The following is an 18,263-nucleotide window of genomic DNA, read 5'->3' as shown; positions in this document are numbered from 1 at the left end:
CTAAGGCCCATGGGGGAATCCTCTGTAGATGCTGAGGGCGGGTGCCCCGTGGAGATGGTGTGAGGAACCACACAGCTCCCCAGAAGAATGTGCTGGGGGAACAGAGTCTTCTGACTTAAGCCTTGATCTCCAGGAGGCTCTCTTTTCCTGGAAACCCTTGGCTCTGCGCCCCCCCCCCCAGGAGGGACACTGTGCAGGTGGTCACAACCAGAAGTCCCCTCTGTCCCCACCCCTGCCTACCCTCCCTGGCCAGCTTGAGCTGGGCAGTGTCCCCTGTGTCACTGAGGACCTCAGCAGAGCAGATGGGGGCGGTGAGAATCTACTCTGTAAACACCTCCGTGGATTAATGAAGACCCCCCAGGTCTGAGTACTTGGCAGTGACCCTTTAACATTTCTGAAAAGAACAGTGTCCTAATGGCAGACAGCATGCAGCCAGGGTTCCTAGCTGCAGGAGGTAAGAGCCCCGCCGTGCAGGCTAGGTGGTTTTGAATTGCTTTTAGGAGTAAGCTTGCATTTTAAATATTGCCATCAGTGTGTTTGTCCCATAGCTTTAGCGGGATGACTCTGAACCTGGGATGGTGGTGACACAGCACCTATTGTATGGAAAGCAAGGGATTTGAATAACAACGGGGCCCGGTACATGGGGTCCCTTCCTGGCCGTGCTGCCTGCTTGTCCACTGTCCCCTCAGTATGCTGGGCTCTCTGACGGGCACCCGTGCAGACCCGTGGGCCTGCACAGCCTAGCTGCTGGAACACGAAAGGCCGTGCCAGGAGGAACCTGCCCAGGGCATGAGACCAGGGAGGAAGCATGAGGGCCTGCAGACTCCTGGATGCATGGGAAGGGCGTCCTGTCACTCGGCGCCCTGCTCCACACTCTCCTTCTGGCCTCATGCAAGTCAGGCCTTCGGTGAGATACTTCCTGAAGGCCCCTGGCCTGCCCCTCACTCCTGGTGAGGCCAGAGGGCCCTGGCCAGTGGTGTCAGGCACTGCGTGCTTGCAGACAGACACAGAACCTTCCCGCACACCCGGGTTAAGGATGTTAGACACCAGAGCTGCCTTTGGCTTCTTCTGTAGGAAGAGAGCCTGACCCCTGCTCACCTCGCTCACCCCCTTCACCCCCTTCACCCCCTTCACTCCCTTCACTCCCTTCACCCCCGCCTCCAGGCTTCTTGAGCTGGGCCTCTCATCTCGGGGCCTTCTAGCTGTCAGAGTGGTGCGCTGGGGCCTGAGGCCTTCAGTGGAGCAGGAGGTGAAGTGGGCTGTGACGGGGCATTTGCATTCCCAAAGCTCCTCTCTCTGAATGTGTCCATTCATCCCAGAAGGTTCTTTGTGTTTGGGCGGGGCCCTCAGGGCGCTTCTCCAGAGGCACTAGGAGGGCCTTTTTCTGACTCAGGCTTTGTATAAACACAAAGAAGGCGGGTAGAGGCGTCTCCCCTGCACCAGCGCCCACCAGTCCCACCTCCCAGGCTGCACTGAGGGCCCAGGAACCGTTGCCAGCCCGGAGCCCCAGAAAGGTTGCCGTGGGGACCAGTTGTGGTCTCTGTAGTCTCCCCCAAAGGCATGCTGTTCTAGGAGGAGGAGGAGAAATGTTACGCAGCCAAAACTTAAGGGAAATCCAGTAGAGCTGGGCTAGGTAATTAACAAAAGTCTAATTTTCCTATAAATTGTTGATGTTTATGCTGTTGGCCAGCTTTGAAAATATCCTAACTAGTTGTGATTTTTTTTTTCCTATGTCACCATCTACTTTTACTCCTAAATTTGTATATTTACCTTCACTCTTAAGTGTGCCCCCCCCTTCCCCATTGTAACCTTTACGGCTTAACCAGGTTTCCAGGTCAGCCCACGTAATGCCCTCTGAGCCAGAGGCAGGAAGAACTTTCTAGCAGAGGCCTGGGGGAGCTCTCTGGTCGACTCCTGTGTGGCACCTTTTGTCCAAGAGCCACGGGTTCCTGTGCGTGGCTGCCGGGACACCCCCGGCCGGTGGGGGAGCCGTGGAAGGAGCCGTGTGCCCCGCGCCTCCAGCTCAGACCCTGGCAGTCAAGCCACAGCCATTCAGGTCCGGTTGCTGGGCGGAGGTGATCCAGGCCGCAGCTGAAGTGACGTTAGGGGACTCTGTAAGGTCCGTTCCTGGAGGTGGAGAGCTGGGGCCCGGCCCAGACAAGGTTGCTGCCCTCCGTGTCGGCCCGTCAGCGTGGGCAGCTCACCCCTGGCTGCCTGTCTGCGTTCAGAGATGACACAGCAGATGGTGTGCTGGACGGGGCTGCGAGCCCGCTCTGGGACCTGGGCCAGAGGTCCCCCCCTGCAGCGGCTCCTGCCTTGGGGGCCGCCTGGGAAGGGGCACGGAGGGGCCTCCCCGCAGCCTTCCAGGGGCACCCACCCCTCAGGCCCTCGCTCACCCTCAAATACCACCGACCACCAGCACTCCCAAGAGAGCGGCACCTGCCCCCACATCTCCAGGCTGTCTCCAAACTAGACAGATGGGCGTCGGCCCGAGATGAGGTTCAGAGGGGTGGGAAAAGCCAACCAGTTCTGAGAGATGAGCATGGAACGAGGTAGAAGCAGGTGACATGGGCGGGTGGGGAGGACGGAGGCACGGAGGGGCCATGAAGACTGCTGGGCCTGGAAACCCAGGGAGGGCTGAGAAGTCCTAGTGAAACCAGGCCAGCGTCCCCTGCGTTCACCAGAACCAGAAGCGGCCAACCATAAACAGAGATAAAAGTATCTCCCCCATAATAATTATTTTGTTCTTCTAAAAACTTTCTGTGGCTGCTCTTACTTTACAGCGTATTTGTAAGCTTCAAATGAGCACATTTTATTGTTCTCTAATAGGTATTGCCTTCTAGCTGGCACGCAGCCCCTGGAGGTCTAGTCCCAGAGCATGTGTCCCGCGCACACTGCACCCTGGCACCGTCGTCAGGGCCCGGGGGCTGATAGGTGGTGCACTCAGAGAGGTGGGTGATGCGTGGTCACCGTGTGTCCCATTCAGGCTGCACCTGGCATCCTGGCATCTGCGTCTGTGGCAGACACTCTCTGGTGTTGTCTATTCTTAGCAACTATAATATGGTGGCACGAGGCTGACCGTGGCACAAGTGTGCCCCTCTGCAGGTCATCTGCCACCTGTCCATAACTGGCAGGAGTGGACTGAGCTCCAAACACAGAAAGCCTGGCTGGCACGGTAACTCCTCCAGCTCTAACCAGCTCACTGTGCCCGCAAAAGTAGAGCAGCCCCGAGCCAGCGTGGTGAGTGAGACCTGGTGTCTGTGGCCCAGGTGGATAGAGGACCTGGAGGCAGGTCTGAGGCCCGGCCTGGGGCCCGAGAGGAGCCCGAGGCCTCTGAGGGGGTGACATGAAGCTGGGGCCTGGCCAGCACCCCCACTCTGCCCAGTGGGCTGGCGCCAGGGCCCACAGCTTCCTTTGTCCAGGCCATGTTGGAGAAGAGGCTGCCCTGGGGACCCGGCTTGCCAGAGAGCCCTGGGGATGTGCAGAGGCTGCATCCCAAGCCCAAGAACAAAAGCTGGCTCCCATTGCTGGAAACTCTCAGATGCCTTAAGAGAGACACAGACCAAAGCTGATCTGAAGTGTCTCCCCACCTTGGACAGCGGTTCCCACAGGAAACACCTCTTGAAGGGAGCGCAGGGCCTGCCACGTTCAGCAGCTGCTGAACACCTGCTGCCTAGAGAGGCCCCATCTGTAACGTGGGGACCCCGGCTGCTGCCCACCAAGTCCTAGAATGATCCAACGAACACGTGCAAGAAGAACCGTGTGATACACACAGAAAGGAATGAAAATGGGATGAGATCACTTGGTTCCCGTAGGTGCGCCCCTGCTGGCTGCGAGCCGTGGGCGGGTCTCACAGACCTGGCAGGACCGCAGACCTCTGTCTCCGAGCGGGGGGTCTCTCCCAGGGCGCCCACGCTCCCAGTGAATACTCTCATTCCACGCCTTTCTTGGCGGCCTGACTCGATGTTGCCACCCTGGCCCAGCCGAGGCTTCCCTGGGCTCTTAGGGACCAAGCAGGCAGGGGGTGGGGAGGGCAGGTGACAGGGCAGGTGACAGAGCAGGTGAATGGCCAGATGGTTGGACGTCTCACCTGTCTCCAGCCACTAGTGATTAGTGTCCCTTGTCCTGTCACCTGTGGAGGGGGGGAGTGTCATGCAGCACCAGGGCCCCAGCGCAGGGGCTGTGGGACTGCTGATGATAATGAATGTGTCCGGGGGTGTCACATTAACAACACACCTGTGTCCTCATGGGAACAGCCTCCAACTGGCTTCCATGACACGAAGCCTGGAGAGTCTGAGAGCCCGCGAGGGGCATTGCAGACCTTATTGCACCTGCTTCATGGCACTGTGGGCAGCTCCACTTATCTCCCTCAGATGCTTTTCAGAAAGTTCTAAAAGTAAGAACTTAACGATAATTAGACTTTAGCAAAATGCCGGAGCATTTATTCCTGTGCTTGGCCACAGTGTTAGTTCTTCAGAAGGAGGGGCTGTGCTGCATACACAGGGCATTCTGTGCAGGTGCCCAGGCCTGCTGCTGCCCGAGGCCTTCTGCAGATGGGCAGGGCTGGGGACAGAACGCTGGGTTGGGGGCTGCCCTGCCGCCTGGGGAGAAGCTTGCATTGGCCGGTTCCTAGGGGGCTCGTTCATCCATGGGCAGTGGAGGGGTGTAGCCTTGCCTCCCGGGGGGCTCACAGGCATCATGGGAGCCCCCTGCAGATGAGAGCACTTCCATGTGCCCAGTGCGGAGTCAAGGAGGGTCCCAAGAGGAATGACACTGGAGTCGAGAAGCTCTGTGGGCTCAGGACACTCAGCCTTTTGGACATTGATTTTCCTGAGAATTTGATGACTCTCCTGGGAGCTTCCAGGAGTTTGGTGAGGCTTGTAATGTGGAGCCTGGGTGATGACAGTCTCCAAGTTCAAGGACATGTGAACCTTTGGCCCTGCCCCTTCCCCACCCACTCTGCAGAGCAGAGCTCCTGACTGGCCTCAGAAGAACCCCTTGGGGGGCATCTCCCTGGGGCTGCACACAGCAGACCACCTACATGTGTCCTGGTCCTGTTTCCATGCTCTGCCTCCTTCCTAGAGGCAGCAAGGGTAGGTCTGTGCCCAAGAGCAGAGAGAAGGGCCACCTCCGGCCTGCTGGGCACTGAGCCCAGGGCTGCTGCCACCTGCACCCACCGGCACTACCCGTCATGCCCTTGGCACAGCATGGACACAGCCATGTGGACCCAGCCCACTACCGAACCTGAGTGGGCACCGTGGCACCTGAGAGAGCGTGGCCTGGTCCTGCTGACTTTGTAGGGAGCTTAGTCTGCTGGCTTTGTCATCTGCTGCCTCTAGCATGACTGTGAAAAGCCACTTTACCTCTCTGTCCTTAGGATTCTCGCCTGTGAAGTGGATATAATATGTTTCTCTGAGCTTGTTAGATTAAGTGAGAAAGAGGTGGGGGGCATGGAGCCGGCACCCTGTAAACACCCCAAGATCAGCATCGGCAGAGGTGGCTTCACTGGTGTGTGGTCATCTCCTGGTCCATGAGCGGGACATGGAAGGACTGGAAGGGAGGCATCTAGGCCCCTCTTGGTAATCCTCACGGGTCCCTGTGACCCAGGGCTGGGAACAGGGCCTCCCACTCAGCTGAAGATGGCAGAGGAGCAGCAAGCGGTCACAACAGTTGGGAGCTCTGCCTCCAGGGCTCTGTGAGCTCTGTGAGCTCCTTCTCATAATCCTAAAAGTCGATAAACATCCCAGCAAGTTATTTTATGGATATCCGCAATCCGATTGTAGAGTGCATATGGAGCACGAGCCCCAGAACAGCCAACCACAGTGGGAGGACGGACACTGCCTGGCAGCAAGACCTCCCACAAGACTGTGCTGTTGCCAGAAGAAGCATAGACGAATAGATCAGCAGAACAGACGTGAGAGCTTGGAAATGGACCCATGAATATAGTCGCTGATCTTAACAAAGGAGCAGAGACAACACGTCGGAGCAAGGACTGGCTCTTCCGCAAATGGCACTGGGACACCAGGCATGGCAGCAGAGCAGCGAATCTAGACACAGACCTTATGGTGTTCACGAGAATTGGCTCAAAATGGGTCAGAGAGCTCCATGTAAAATGCAAAACTTTATATAAAACTCCTGAAGTAGATCAAAACCTAGATGACCTTGGGTTTGGTGGTGACATTTTAGACACAATGCCAAAGGCATATGGTCCGTGAGGGAAATAAATGGATAATGACATTGTAATTATAATTACATTACAATTAGAAACTTCTCTGTGGAAGGCACCATCAGGAGAGTGAGAAGACAAGCCGCAGACGGGGAGAAAACCATCGCAAACATAGCTGATGAAGGACCGCTGTCCTGTGTATACAAGAACTCTCAAAACTCCAGGAGAAGAAAGCAAACAACCTAATTAAAACTGGGCAAAAGATCTATACAGACACCTTATTGGAGAAGATGTACACGTGGCACAAAAACCATATGACAATGCTCCATGTCCTGTGTCATCAGGGAGATGCAGGTGGAAACAGTGAGATGCATACCTGCTGGAGTGGCTCACGTCTGGAGCACTGACTGAGCCCAGTGGAGGGGAGGACGTGGTGCAGCAGGTGTGCGCATTCATAGAGGACGGCTTGGTGGCTTCTTCCCAAGGTAGCCGTGCCCTAAACCATGAGACCCAACCGTTGCTGTCCATGGTATTTACCCAAAGGAGTGGAAAATTACGTCCACACGGAAACCTGCAGGTGAATGGTCATTTATAATTTTCCAAACTCGGAGCCCACCAAGATGTCCTTCAGGTGGCGAATGGATAAACAGTGGAGTTTTTTTTTTTTTTTTTTTTAACAGTGGAGTTTTATTCAGCACTAGAAAGCAGGGTGCTCCTGAGCCATGAGGAGACACGGAGGAACCATAAATGCGCGTCAGTAAGTGAGAGAGGCCGGTCTGAAGGATACATGCTGGACGATGCCAGCTCTGTGACATCTGGAAGAGACAAACCATGGAGACAGGAAAAGGACCGGTGGTGGGCAGGGGTGATGGGGAGGGAAGGACCACAGGGGGAGCCCAGAGGGTTGTCAGGGCAGTGAAACTTCCCTGTCTGGTGCTAAGTGATGGCCACGGGTCATTACACATCTGTCTAACCCACGGGATATACGGCGCCCAGAGAGGGCGCTGATGTAGGACCACAGTCTCCGGGTGTTGTCATGTGTCAAGGTAGCTTCACCAGTTAGAACAAATGCACCGTCTGGTGGGGGCTGTTGATAGTGGAGGAGGCTGGGGGGGGCAAGCAGGTATGTGGGAACTCTACTTTCTGCTCAGTTTTACTGTGCACCCACAAGGGCTCTAAAAGTATTTTTTTTAAAGTAGGTAAACGTGGCCCAGGATTCACCCAGCACTGTGATCTCTGGTCCGTGAGCATATCCAGGTTCTTCCAGCCTGTCCCGTGGGCATTGGAGCCTTCTCTGTCCAGGTCTGTTGGGGGGCAGGTCTCTTGCCAGGGTTCCCCGTGCCTTGGCCCTCTGCGCCTGCTGTATTGGCGCCTCCTTGCTTCTGGGCCTGCCCGTCTCTGGGTCCCATATGTATTCAGCAGGCACGAGGGCCAGCCCCATGCTGAGCACTGGGCACACGTGAGCAAGCGGTGGCGCTGACCTCTCCAGGTCCCTAGTCCAGCACCCCAGCCTCTACCAGCCTCGTGGCCTCTTCTGTCCTAGGCCACAGAATCACCCCCCAAACAGCTTAGCGTTCCATGTGCCCTCTGCACAGTCCCTGAACCCACATGGGACCAGGACATAGGAGACCCTTTGGTAGTAGAACTTCTGTGACAGCGGTGGCCAGTGACATCTGTCAGGGAATACACGGTCATTTACAGAGCCCCTCCCCTTCTGTCGTCTTGTGTTAGACCTTGCGATGCCCGGTGAGGCAGAAAGCTTGTCCTCTCCAATTTCATGCTGCGGGAAATGGGGCCCAGGATGCAGGACCCCCCAGGGTCACATGGCGTAGAGAGGTGACCCGCCGGGGCTGAGCCAGGACAGGCTTGCCTGGTGCACACTGTGGGTGTTGGGCTGCTCCACGGCCTGTCGGGAGCAGCATGGTCAGCTGGAGGATGCCGGTTTCCTTCACCCAGATGCCTCCTCAGGAGCCAGTTTTGAGGACCTGCAACCTCACGAGGCTGTCACTCTGAACCCACTCTCAGCTGCTTTGAGGCCGTCCTGTGACGGGTGCTGTGCTCCTCTGGAGCCTCTGGGCTCCCCAGCCCGGCAGGTCAGCAGCCCCCAGCATGCAGCAGGGCACAGCTGGCCTTGGCAGGCCTGAGCCACCGCGTCTTTCCTCCTGGCCTTCCAGCAGGAGGAAAATCAGTGTGAGAACATACCCCTGAACAGGTTGGGGAATTTAACAGTTTTTATGGAGTGTGTCACAAGGAAAATACCATTTCGTTAGTGAGCCTATGAAATCAGCTCTGCCGAAAGTCAATATTACCACCTGTTGAGACGTAGCCTTTGAAAGAGTGGTGCGTCCTAGTGGAGCTGGCTGGTGCCCGGCTTCTGGCTGCGGCCCTCCTCCCCGGGGGGTGGGGGGAGCCTGTGTCTCGGCTGTGGCCTGGGGCTGGGGGGGTAGTGTGGGCGCCACAGCGTAGTTCCCAGTTCAGCTCCGGGTGGGTGGGGGGACAGCGGGGAGAGCGGACCAGTGCGGTGGGGCCACGCTCAGTTCCAGATGCCTTTAGATCCTCCGTGGAGGCCACAGGCGGTAGGTGTGCAGGCAGCCCTCTGACACTTGGTACTGGAGTTCAGGGTGGGGGGTCATGGCCCCACAGGGCACCCCCGAGGAAGGCTGCAGGGGCAGAGAGGGCCTGGCGGACAGAAGTGTCACCAAGAGACTGTAAGGGTGCCCAGCCAACCGGAGGGGGGCCTCTAGGACGTGGGGGGACTGGCTTTGGGAAACCACTGGAGATGGTGGGTGGGACCAGTGTGGGAGCCCTGGAGGGCCTTTGTTGCCTCGGCTAGGGGAGCTGTGCTGGCTGTCTGGACAGCACCCCCAGGGCAGCGGGGCGGGTTCAGCCTGCAGCCCTTTGGCCAGGAGTGGACACTGCCGCTCAGACCCCGGTCCCCCGTGTCTGGCCTGCCAGGCCCACAGCCCTCAGTGGCTCGCACCCTCCCTCCCCGCTCCCCTGCCCCCCCTCCAGAGATTCCTCCCAGGTAGCACTTGCACTGCCTCCAGGCTCCCGCCCCTTAGCAAAGGTGCCCTCTCTGCCACTCTGTATGTGGGCGCATGGGGCGGGTGGGCCCCCCTCCTGTATGTGAGCGTCCTTCCGACCAGCCCTTCCTGAGGAGGCCTCAGTGGACAGCATCTTGCCATGCCCTGTGACCGGCTGCCCGCCCCACATCCCGTAGAAGATCCCTACAGGAAGGTCTTCCCAGGAGGAAGCTGACGATCACCAAGCCAGGCTTTAAAATACTCTGTGTGCTGACGAGACGTCCCTCGGTGTGTGCAAAGACGTGAAGCAGGAAGGCTGGCTGGTTGGGGCCCCCAAGCCCCGCTCCTGTTTCCAGGACCCAACGGTGTTTTTCTCTTTAGCATTCCTCTTTGGGAAAAGAAATAGGAAACTAATTACAAGGGCAGGGAGCCTCGCTGAGCCGTCAGAGGCCCTCAGATGACTCCGCCACAGTGTCACCTTCTACTCTCCACCTTCCGAGCGCTGTCACCAGCAGGCTGGCTGGTCTGGCAGCTGGCCGTCTGTCCCAGCCGGCTGTCACCAGCCTTCTATTTTTAGTCTTGGTTTGGTCCAGAACTTGACAAGATTTTCAAACTAATAACTGGATTGTCAAAGAAATCAGCTGTCGTCGGGTGGTCTGGGAGGGAGAATGTGTGCGGGGGAGGGGGGAGCAGCTGCGGGGATAGCCGGACACCGGGGGCCGCGTCAGGCTGATGGGAGCTGCCCGGCCACTCCCCGCTCCTGGAGGGCATCGGGGCCAGCAGGCTGCCCTGTGACCCTGAGGACATCACAGCGTAGCTGCCGCCCTTGAGGGAGCAGGGAGTCTCCCTTCTTGGGCCGGGTCAGCATCTGCTGGAGACTCAGGAGTGGACTTGGTGGCTCAGCTGCCGTCCCTGTGGGGTGTTCCCTGGACCAGGCAGGCCAGTCGCTGCCTGAGGCGTTCCAACGGGAGCAGACACCAATTCCAGAAAGAACGGCCCAATGCATCCCAGCTTCCAAGCTCACCTGCTGTGCCTCCCCATCCTTCCCCCACCCCAGGGGTCCCGGTGAGGCCCAGCCAGGAGCTCCTGAAATCCCTTACACGTCCCCCCCGTGTCTGCACTGCTCGCAGACGCCTCAGACCCAGTGGTGTAATTTAATCTTGGCTACGTTTTTATCTTCCACTTACACATGTACTTACCAAGAACAGGTGTTTTATGTTGAATGTGGATTCAGGCCCCAGCATCTCTTGCACAGGCAGGAATACAGATGACCTATCCCTCTGCAGACTGTCGGGGGTCATGGCTTGGGGCTGGGACCATGACCCTTGACCCCTGCCCCGCGTGGTCCCTGGAGACTGGCCCGGGGGCGCAGATGGCCCACTGGTGAGGAGCTGCCCAGGGGCTGGCCACAGTGGCCCAACCAGCACTCTGCCTACAGAGGGTGCACGTCAGCACGCAGGAGTGCACAGGTCCTGTTCCGGCTCCAGCTGGGGCCAGGACGGTGGCCAGGCAGGTGGCCAGGCATCATGCCACGCATGTGTGCCGTGTCCTCCATCCTCAGCATGGCTCTATCGCCTTGGAGGGGTGTCGGTAGTGCCCTGGGGCCCCAGGTGTGGATGAGATGATGGTGAAGCCACAGGCACCTTCCCGCAGTGCCTGCCCGGCACCAGCTCCGCTCTAAGCACTGCCGCCCGCCCTCCCAGCCCCGAGCTGGCCCATCACGGTCCCCAGCGCACAGGCGAGGGACTCCGCTCACAGGGTTGCTGCCCGCCTGTGCTCTGGCCTCACCCCCCAGGTCCTGGCGCCAGGAGCCCCTGTGCCCCCAGGCCCCCGGGCGGCACCTCGGCCTCGCGCCTGAGCTGTTAGGTTTTCTAGCCAAGCTGCACAAATCGAACGTCAGAATGCGGACGGAAAAGTGAATTAAACCAATTAGCCCTGCTACCTGACTTGTGTGTCAGCGAGTGACTCCTGTTTCTTCCTTCTCGGTTAAGGGGAGGAAATAATAAGAGTTGGCAAATGGCCCCTTTTAGCCCCGTCATGATTAATTTATTCATCTCTGAGAGTTGGCAATTTGTAAACCTCTGACTGGAGCCGACCTCTGCGCTCTGTGCCACGCGGAGGAGCAGGTGCTGGTGTGTGCTCCGCCCTTCCCGCCGCCCCTGGGAGCCTTCCGGGAGGTTTTCTCTGCCGAGGGCCCCGAGGAGGGAGGCGCTGGTGTGCGCCGTCTGCCAGCCGGGCACCCAGGTGGGAGACGGTGTGTGTCCCTCAGAGCAGTGTGATCCCTGCCATGTGGGAAATCTAAAATTTCCTGGAGTTGCGTGGAAGACATCCAGGTGAATTCACTAGTATTTTATTTATCCCAGAAATCCAGAATACTGCCTTTCAGCCTATAATCCCCATAAAAGCTATGAAGAAGCATTTGTACAGCTTTCGTGCAGACTGACCAGAAGCCTGGGGTGCGTTCTCCGTGACACGTCCCCACGGGCGCTCAGTGGGGACCGGGCCGATGGGGGACCCAGCCGCGACTCGGCTCAGGCCCACATGCCATCTGCTTCATGGTCACTTAGCTGTCCGTCACCTGATACCCAACTCTGCTGATGCTGGCACAGGTGTACCTGCAGGCGGGGCCCCCAGGGGCGGAGCTGCTGGCATCCGCTGCGCAGTGCCCACAGTATGTGACCATGCCTGGAACACAGCCCCAGCTCGGGGTGCGGTCACGAGCCAGCAGACAGACAGATGCCTGAGGTCAGGAACGTCTGCCCTTCCTGGGTTCTCTGCCGTGCCTTTCTCTCCTGCTCACACCACCGCCGCCAGGTGCTGGCCCCACCACCTCCTCTCTGCCGAAGACCAACTGACGCCCCATCGCTCAGGGGAGGGTCAGACACCTTCACTGGGACAGAGTTGTCCTTGGGCCTGGAGCCCAGAGCCCCGTGGCCTGGGCGGGCCGGCGGCCTCCCTCTGCGCACCCCCGGTCTGCCCGCTGCACGGCGAGGGGGGCTGTCGCATGTTTGGGGGAGGCCGTGCATCCTGCAGAGCACCCCGGGGTCAGCTGTGCGACGCCGCTTGGTGATGAGAGGTCCTGGCACAGAGACCGATGATGGCTGGGCCTTTACTCCGAAGCTCCTCACAGCTCAGGTGTGGGCAGACTTCTGGGAGAATTTTGAGTTAAATACGGTTCATCTAGTATCTGACATTAGAAGTTGAAAATCCGGGCCAAAGAGGCTAAACAGCGTCCCCTCGGGTTTGCCGGCAGCCTCTCGACTGAGCAGCTACGGCGCCCCCGCAGGGCTTCGGGCGCCCGCTGGGTGGGGGCCCCGTCCCCGCTGCAGGTAGCACCCTGTCCCCTTGCGTGCCCTCATGCCCCCGGGGCGGACCGTCCACCAGGAGTTCCACTCTGTATTCAACTTGTCTGCTCATCTCTCGGTTTCCCACAACTGATCATTTATTTATCAGAAATGCTGCTCCTGCCGCTGTGACGGTTACTTTGGCCCGTGACAGTAATTACAACGATCATGACTGAACCTAGTGATGACTGCATAGTAGTGACTGGGGACGAGCAGCAGCGGGGCCACCGTGCCAGCCCCGTCATGGGCTCTTTGCATGTGGTGACAGCTCAGGGATGAAGGGACATGACTGTCCCCATTTACAGATGAGGAAACTGAGGTACAGCATTAGGAGGCTTGCCCAGGGTCACGTGACCCGTCAAGGCAGGACTGGGATTTGAACTCTAGTGGATTAGTATCACTTAAAAGCGTGCAGACTTTTCACTGACTTGCCGGGCTGCCAAGCAAACTCCTCACTGACCGCTCCCATGTACTGTACGTTTGGTTTCAGGGATGCAGGGATGCGCAGACCCATAGATGTCACAGAGGAGACAGAGCAGCTCACGACAGAGGTCCGTGGGGCCACGGTGGCAGCGGGGTCCTCTGACAGCTGCGCTGTGGCCTCTGGCCCCCCTCACTGCTGCCCACACTCCCGGGAGCCTCTGCGAGGGGCCAGCGAACAGACAACTCTGGGGTCAGGTGCGGCAGTGTCTGCGGGGGCAGCTGCTGGAACAGGCAGCCCAGGGCTGTGGGCCTTCCTGCCACAGCCTGCTCCCCAGGGCGTTCAGCGTCACCCTGGCCTGCCTGGGGGCCATGTGAGTCCACTTGCCTGCTACCAGGCTGGCACTAGGGGGCCTCCCTGGGGACGGCCTCCACACGCTCAGGATGGCCCGTCGGTGTCCAGAGCACAGTCCAAGCCGCTTATCATTCCGAGAGGCGGGACAGCGTGTCCAGGCCTGTCCCCGGGATGCTGGGCTGCCGCCCTATGGTTTCCAGAGCTCCCCAGATGAAGGTGACATGCGACAGGACTCAGACCTGCAGACCCCCAGGCGGGCAGGTGGGGCGGGTTCCACTGCTCACCCTGTCAGGATGTGTCGCTGTGGAGCCATGTGGAAAGCCAGGGGTGAGCGGCAGGTGCAGGAACCCGAGCACCTGTGCTGTGGCTGTGTTCACATGGTGGCGTCTCGCAGGCCAGGACGGGAGGAGAGTTACAGGGACCCGACACGTCTGACTTCTCAGGGCGTCAGCGTCCTGGGCAAACCTTCCTCCATCTCTCGTGTCTGCTGACGGGGCCGAGCGCTGTAACCCTCCAGGTTTGTGGGACTGGGCTGGTGATGGGGCCCCGGCTCGGCCCTCTGCACTACCACTGCTCCTCCGCCAGAGGAGGGTCTGTCCCTGGGAGGGCCGGACCCTGTGACGTGATCCGGGGACAGCTTCAGAGCAGTGGCCCTTGGCCTGGACCATGTGCTGATGCAAAACCCCTCACGGCTAATCGCTGTCCACGATTCCCGCCTCGGGGACGTCTCTGCCCAGTGCATAAATAAGACAGGCCTTTTAAAAAAAGAAATCTGTATTTAAGGACGTGTCTGGCTGTGTTCTTTGCCTCCCGTAAAGGTCACCCGGATAGATTTTTCCTTCTTTAGCATTGCAGGCTGCGGAGCGCCGGGCATTTCTATTCCCCCTCCGTCCAGTGAACCTGGGGACTAAATTAGATTCTGAAATTGAGTGTGCAGGGGAGTCGGTGAGCTCCCGTAATGGGAGGGTATTGCTTCTCACCTTGCAAGTAGCGAGGTCATGATAATATGAAGCGAAGTGGATTAAAAATAAAACCAAAGGTATTTATTTACGACCTGCTCAGAATTGGATTGGCGTCCGTGTAAGTTGCATCTAATGGTGAGAGACAGCAGATTGATGTTGATCTGTCCCAGGGGACACTCTGCCAGTGAAATTTGCTCCGTGAATTCAATTTAAAGGCCCCCAGAAAGTATCCAAAATGCAAAAGGAAATGGGGCTGAGGGAGGGGAGGAAGCCGCAGCGGTGAGCCGGTGCGGACGACCATCTGGATGCACGTCCTGGGTGGGGGCGGGCTGCGCGCGGCGTGTGGACCCGGGGTGGACCTGAGACACCGCGGCAGCCCTGTTGGGACCTGGGGCCCATCCTGCAGGTCAGGCGCCTGAGGCTGCCGGGATCTGAGCCTAGACGGGCTGCGCAGCCCGCGGCCTGAGTGCTCACGGTGCCGCTCTGCAGGATGGACGGCGCGGCTCTCCTCAACCTCCAGTAAAGGGGGGGCTCAGAGAGGAGGGGCGCCTGCCCACCTGCCTCGGCACCCCACCTCGTGCCCCCGTCCCAGCCTTGCAGGAACAGGGGCCTCAGTGGATGGTGCCTGTGAGTCTCCCCGAGCTGCTCCTTTCGGGGCAGGCAGGGTGGGGCGGCCCGATCTGATCTCCGCCCCCCGCCCCATCACCTGTTCCCTGCTGGGACCCTCAGAGAGGGGCCAGCCACCCATCAGGCTCACTCAGGTGTGGCTTCTGTGTGGGCTGATTCTCCAGGACCAGAGCCAACAGGGTTGGCCCACTTCCTGAGGAGTCTGGCCTCAGGCCTTGCCCTGACCTGATGCCCAGTCCCCCACTGAGACCTCCTCTGAGACCCAAGCCCGGGAAGCCATCCGAGGCACACAGCCCTCCCCCGTCCCCCAACTGCTCTGGGTACCAGGGCCTGTGCTCCCCCGAAACCCTCCCTGCCCTTGGGGTGTCACTGGGTGCCCTGGACGAGGACCGTGGTCCATCAGAAGAGCTGATTAGTGTGCAGGGCTGGGTCCTAGCATCACTGTGGTCCTGGTCATGTTTGTCCTTTCCAGCACGTTCTTCAGTATCCCTGTCTGTGGTTTCTAAACTACGAGCTCTTGAGACAGTTTCTCTGTCCTGTGGGGGGTGAGCTCAGTGCCCAGCCTGGCCAGCTGAGACACGGCCCGCTGGGGGGCTGGATGGGCTGCGGGCAGCCAAGGGTCTGCAGCCTGGTCCTCCCTGGAAACACTGAGTATCCAGTGAATGACAGTGACAAGGGCTGCTCCTGTGTCCCCGCCCAGCCAGCGTGTGCCCGCCGGGAGTGCACACACAGCACCCCCAGTGTCCCCACTGAAGCACCTGGTGCCGGGAGGGATGTCTCTCTGTGAAGTCAGCCCAGGCCCGGTGGGGTGCTGGCACTTTCCTCCTGGGTCCTGCAGGGCCTTGGAGTGAGCTCGTGGGGCTAGGAGGCACATCGGCAGCCAGGCCCCACCAGACCAGCGCTGGACCTTGGAGCCCAGGGGAGCCAGTCTCGGGAGGCGGGGGGGTCACAGCTGCCCCCAGCATCCCAGCAGCATCGCCGGAAAGTGTGCAGAGCCATGTGAGGCTTCCTCCTGGCTGTGGGGTTGGGGTCTCTCGGGGTCCAGAGGGGAGGGGGCGCATGGTGGGATCTGGGAAGCCGCACAGGCCACTCTGGCTCACCAGTGTACTCACCGCTGGCCAGTCCCCAGCGAGGGGAGCCCCGGGGCTACAGCCCCTGCCCGCTGTGCTCCGCTGCTCTGACTCGGGCTTCTCTCTCTCCCCCTAGGAGCTGTTGCTCTTCCTTCAGAACCTGCCGACAGCCCACTGGGGCGATGAGGACATCAGCCTGCTGCTGGCTGAGGCCTACCGCCTGAAGTTTGCCTTCGCGGATGCCCCCAATCACTACAAGAAATGAGCCGGGGCCAGCACAGCAGGCCTCACCCCGCCCTAGGGCAGCGCACCGAATGTCGCCGGTGGCCACAGGCCCATGGTCAAGGAGAGGCCTTGCTGGGGCAGCCCTGCCCTCCCCGGAGCTGGCCAGGACTGGGCGTCAGACGGGGGCCAGGGCCTGGCTGGGGGCCGCCTCTGTTTCCTAGGATACCAAAGAGAGCCGGGGAGGGTCTTGGCCCTTTGGGAGCCCGGAGGTGGGTGGGCGTCTCCCTCCCTGTCCCTGGAGCGTCCTTGCCAAATGACCGCCTCCTGGAGCCCCCGCTGCGCTGCAGCCTGAGAGCCAGACCCTCTGGGAGAGGCCTGCTGTCTGGTGCCCAGGGCAGGAGGAGGTGGTCGTCATCTCATATCTGCTTTGAAATGCAAAACTCCTATTCTGTTGAGTGAAAGAGAATAAAACAGACAAAACAGCAAGTGGGATGTTGCCCAACCTGTGACGTCTCTGTCCCCGCAGGGCTCCTCGGAGTTGGCCTTATCCCTGTAGCTGCCTGTCACTCTGGCTTCGGCGCATGCCATCTTTCTTGGCCTAGGCTGCCCTGGGTCAGTCGAGCGGCTGCGGAGCTCTGGCTGCAGCGGGCTGGGCGCAGGGTGAGGAGCGGAGCGGGGTCCTGCTCATATCTCTGGCTCTTGAGTGGGAGAACTCGCCGGCCCGTGTGCTCTTCTGCTGGGAGGTGAGGCGCTCGGGGCCCTGCTGCCCTGGGGACAGCCACGCAGACCTCCGGCCGAGGACATTGGTCTCTGAGTCGGGCCATCAGGGCAGGTGGGCTCAGCTGCTGTCATCAGAGTCCTCAGAGCACTCGTCCGCAGCCTCGCCCCACCGTCCAGATCTCAGGCCAGTTATGGACACAGTTGCTTCCCGCTGTTTGGGGCCAGGGGTGCAGAATGCCCAAGCGCAGAAGGTCCTGGCCCAGCCTGCCTGGGGCTCTGCAGGGGCCAGATATGCGTCCCACACACTCCCCACCCACCCCCGTGCGGAGGAGCATCTGCCCCAGTTGTGGGGCTGGCGGGGACGTGCACACCCCGTGCCTCCGTGGGCCCACTCTGACCCCTGAGCCTGGACAGGCTCCCAGCCCCCTCTGCTGGCAGGCATCTCTTCCTGCTGCGAGCCGGTCCTGGGGCAGCCACACCAGGGCGCACCGTCCTTGCTCCGGTCGGCGGGAGGACGCGCGGGGAGGCTGCAGACGGGGTGGAAAACATACACGCGTATCACGTGTGTGTCCTTTGTTTTGTTATAACGATTCTCGGCTCATTACATGTGGCGTGGAAGTCAGCCCAAGGTACCGTGCAAATGTGAGGGGCTCCCACATCCGTGGAGGTATCTGCCTCAGACCAGCCAGCACAGCCCCCAGCCCCGGGGTCGGGGATTCCTCTCCGCCCAGCGCCCCGTGGTTCCCCGGCCACTGCTCCTTCTCCAGCCAGGGCACCCGGTTCTAGGACTGCCCCCCTGGGCCACCTGCTGGCAGCCCCATCCTGCTTGGCCACGTGCCCCCTGCTGTCACAGCTCAGAGCGCTCCACGTGGCCAGGGTGTTGGGCACACAAAACCTCTGCCTCTTGAGGCAGTTAATTTTTCTGATAGGAGGATCTGCGAAGTTAAACGAGGCTCCACCTGTATTTTCCCGTGTCTGAAGCTGGAATTGAACGTTGGCGAGCATCCCAGGAGCCTGGCAGGTGCATCTGAAACGATCGGAGGCTGTTCTGTCTGCATACGATGTGCTGAACCGGGAATAAGGATGCAGCGAACCCCCAGCCTTGGCCCGATTCAAGGACTGTCCTAAGGGAACAGGGCTGCCCTGCATCCTGCGTCTTTGGTCCTCGGGGACCGGGTGACAGCTGAGCGCAGGGCAGTGGCCGAGTCCTGGCCTTTCCATTCAGGCCTGACAGTGGGCACAGCACCATAGTCTTGCTGAAAGCCCAGGAGTACCTGTCGGGGAGAAGGTGGGCTGGGGCAGTGCAGGGGTCACACTCGGGCTGCGCCCTGAACCCTGACTCTGCACGACT

General features: G+C 59.8%; 1 protein-coding gene across 2 annotated transcripts in view; it reads left to right on the top strand.

The window, feature by feature from the left end:
- TBC1D22A (TBC1 domain family member 22A) overlaps nt 1-16,678 on the top strand; it is a 333,653-nt gene extending 316,975 nt beyond the window's left edge. For both annotated transcript variants that reach the window (XM_072741980.1, XM_072741981.1), the window contains one exon: nt 16,104-16,678. In XM_072741980.1, coding sequence (XP_072598081.1) covers nt 16,104-16,232 — 129 coding nt within the window. In that variant the 3' untranslated portion in view covers nt 16,233-16,678. The remainder of the gene's footprint in view (nt 1-16,103) is intronic.
- Nucleotides 16,679-18,263: the final 1,585 nt, after the last annotated feature.

This window comes from Vulpes vulpes, chromosome 16, assembly GCF_048418805.1.
Source record: "Vulpes vulpes isolate BD-2025 chromosome 16, VulVul3, whole genome shotgun sequence".
Taxonomy (NCBI): domain Eukaryota; kingdom Metazoa; phylum Chordata; class Mammalia; order Carnivora; family Canidae; genus Vulpes; species Vulpes vulpes.
Note: the sequence above shows the minus strand (reverse complement) of the source record. Positions and strands in the feature narration are given on the sequence as shown.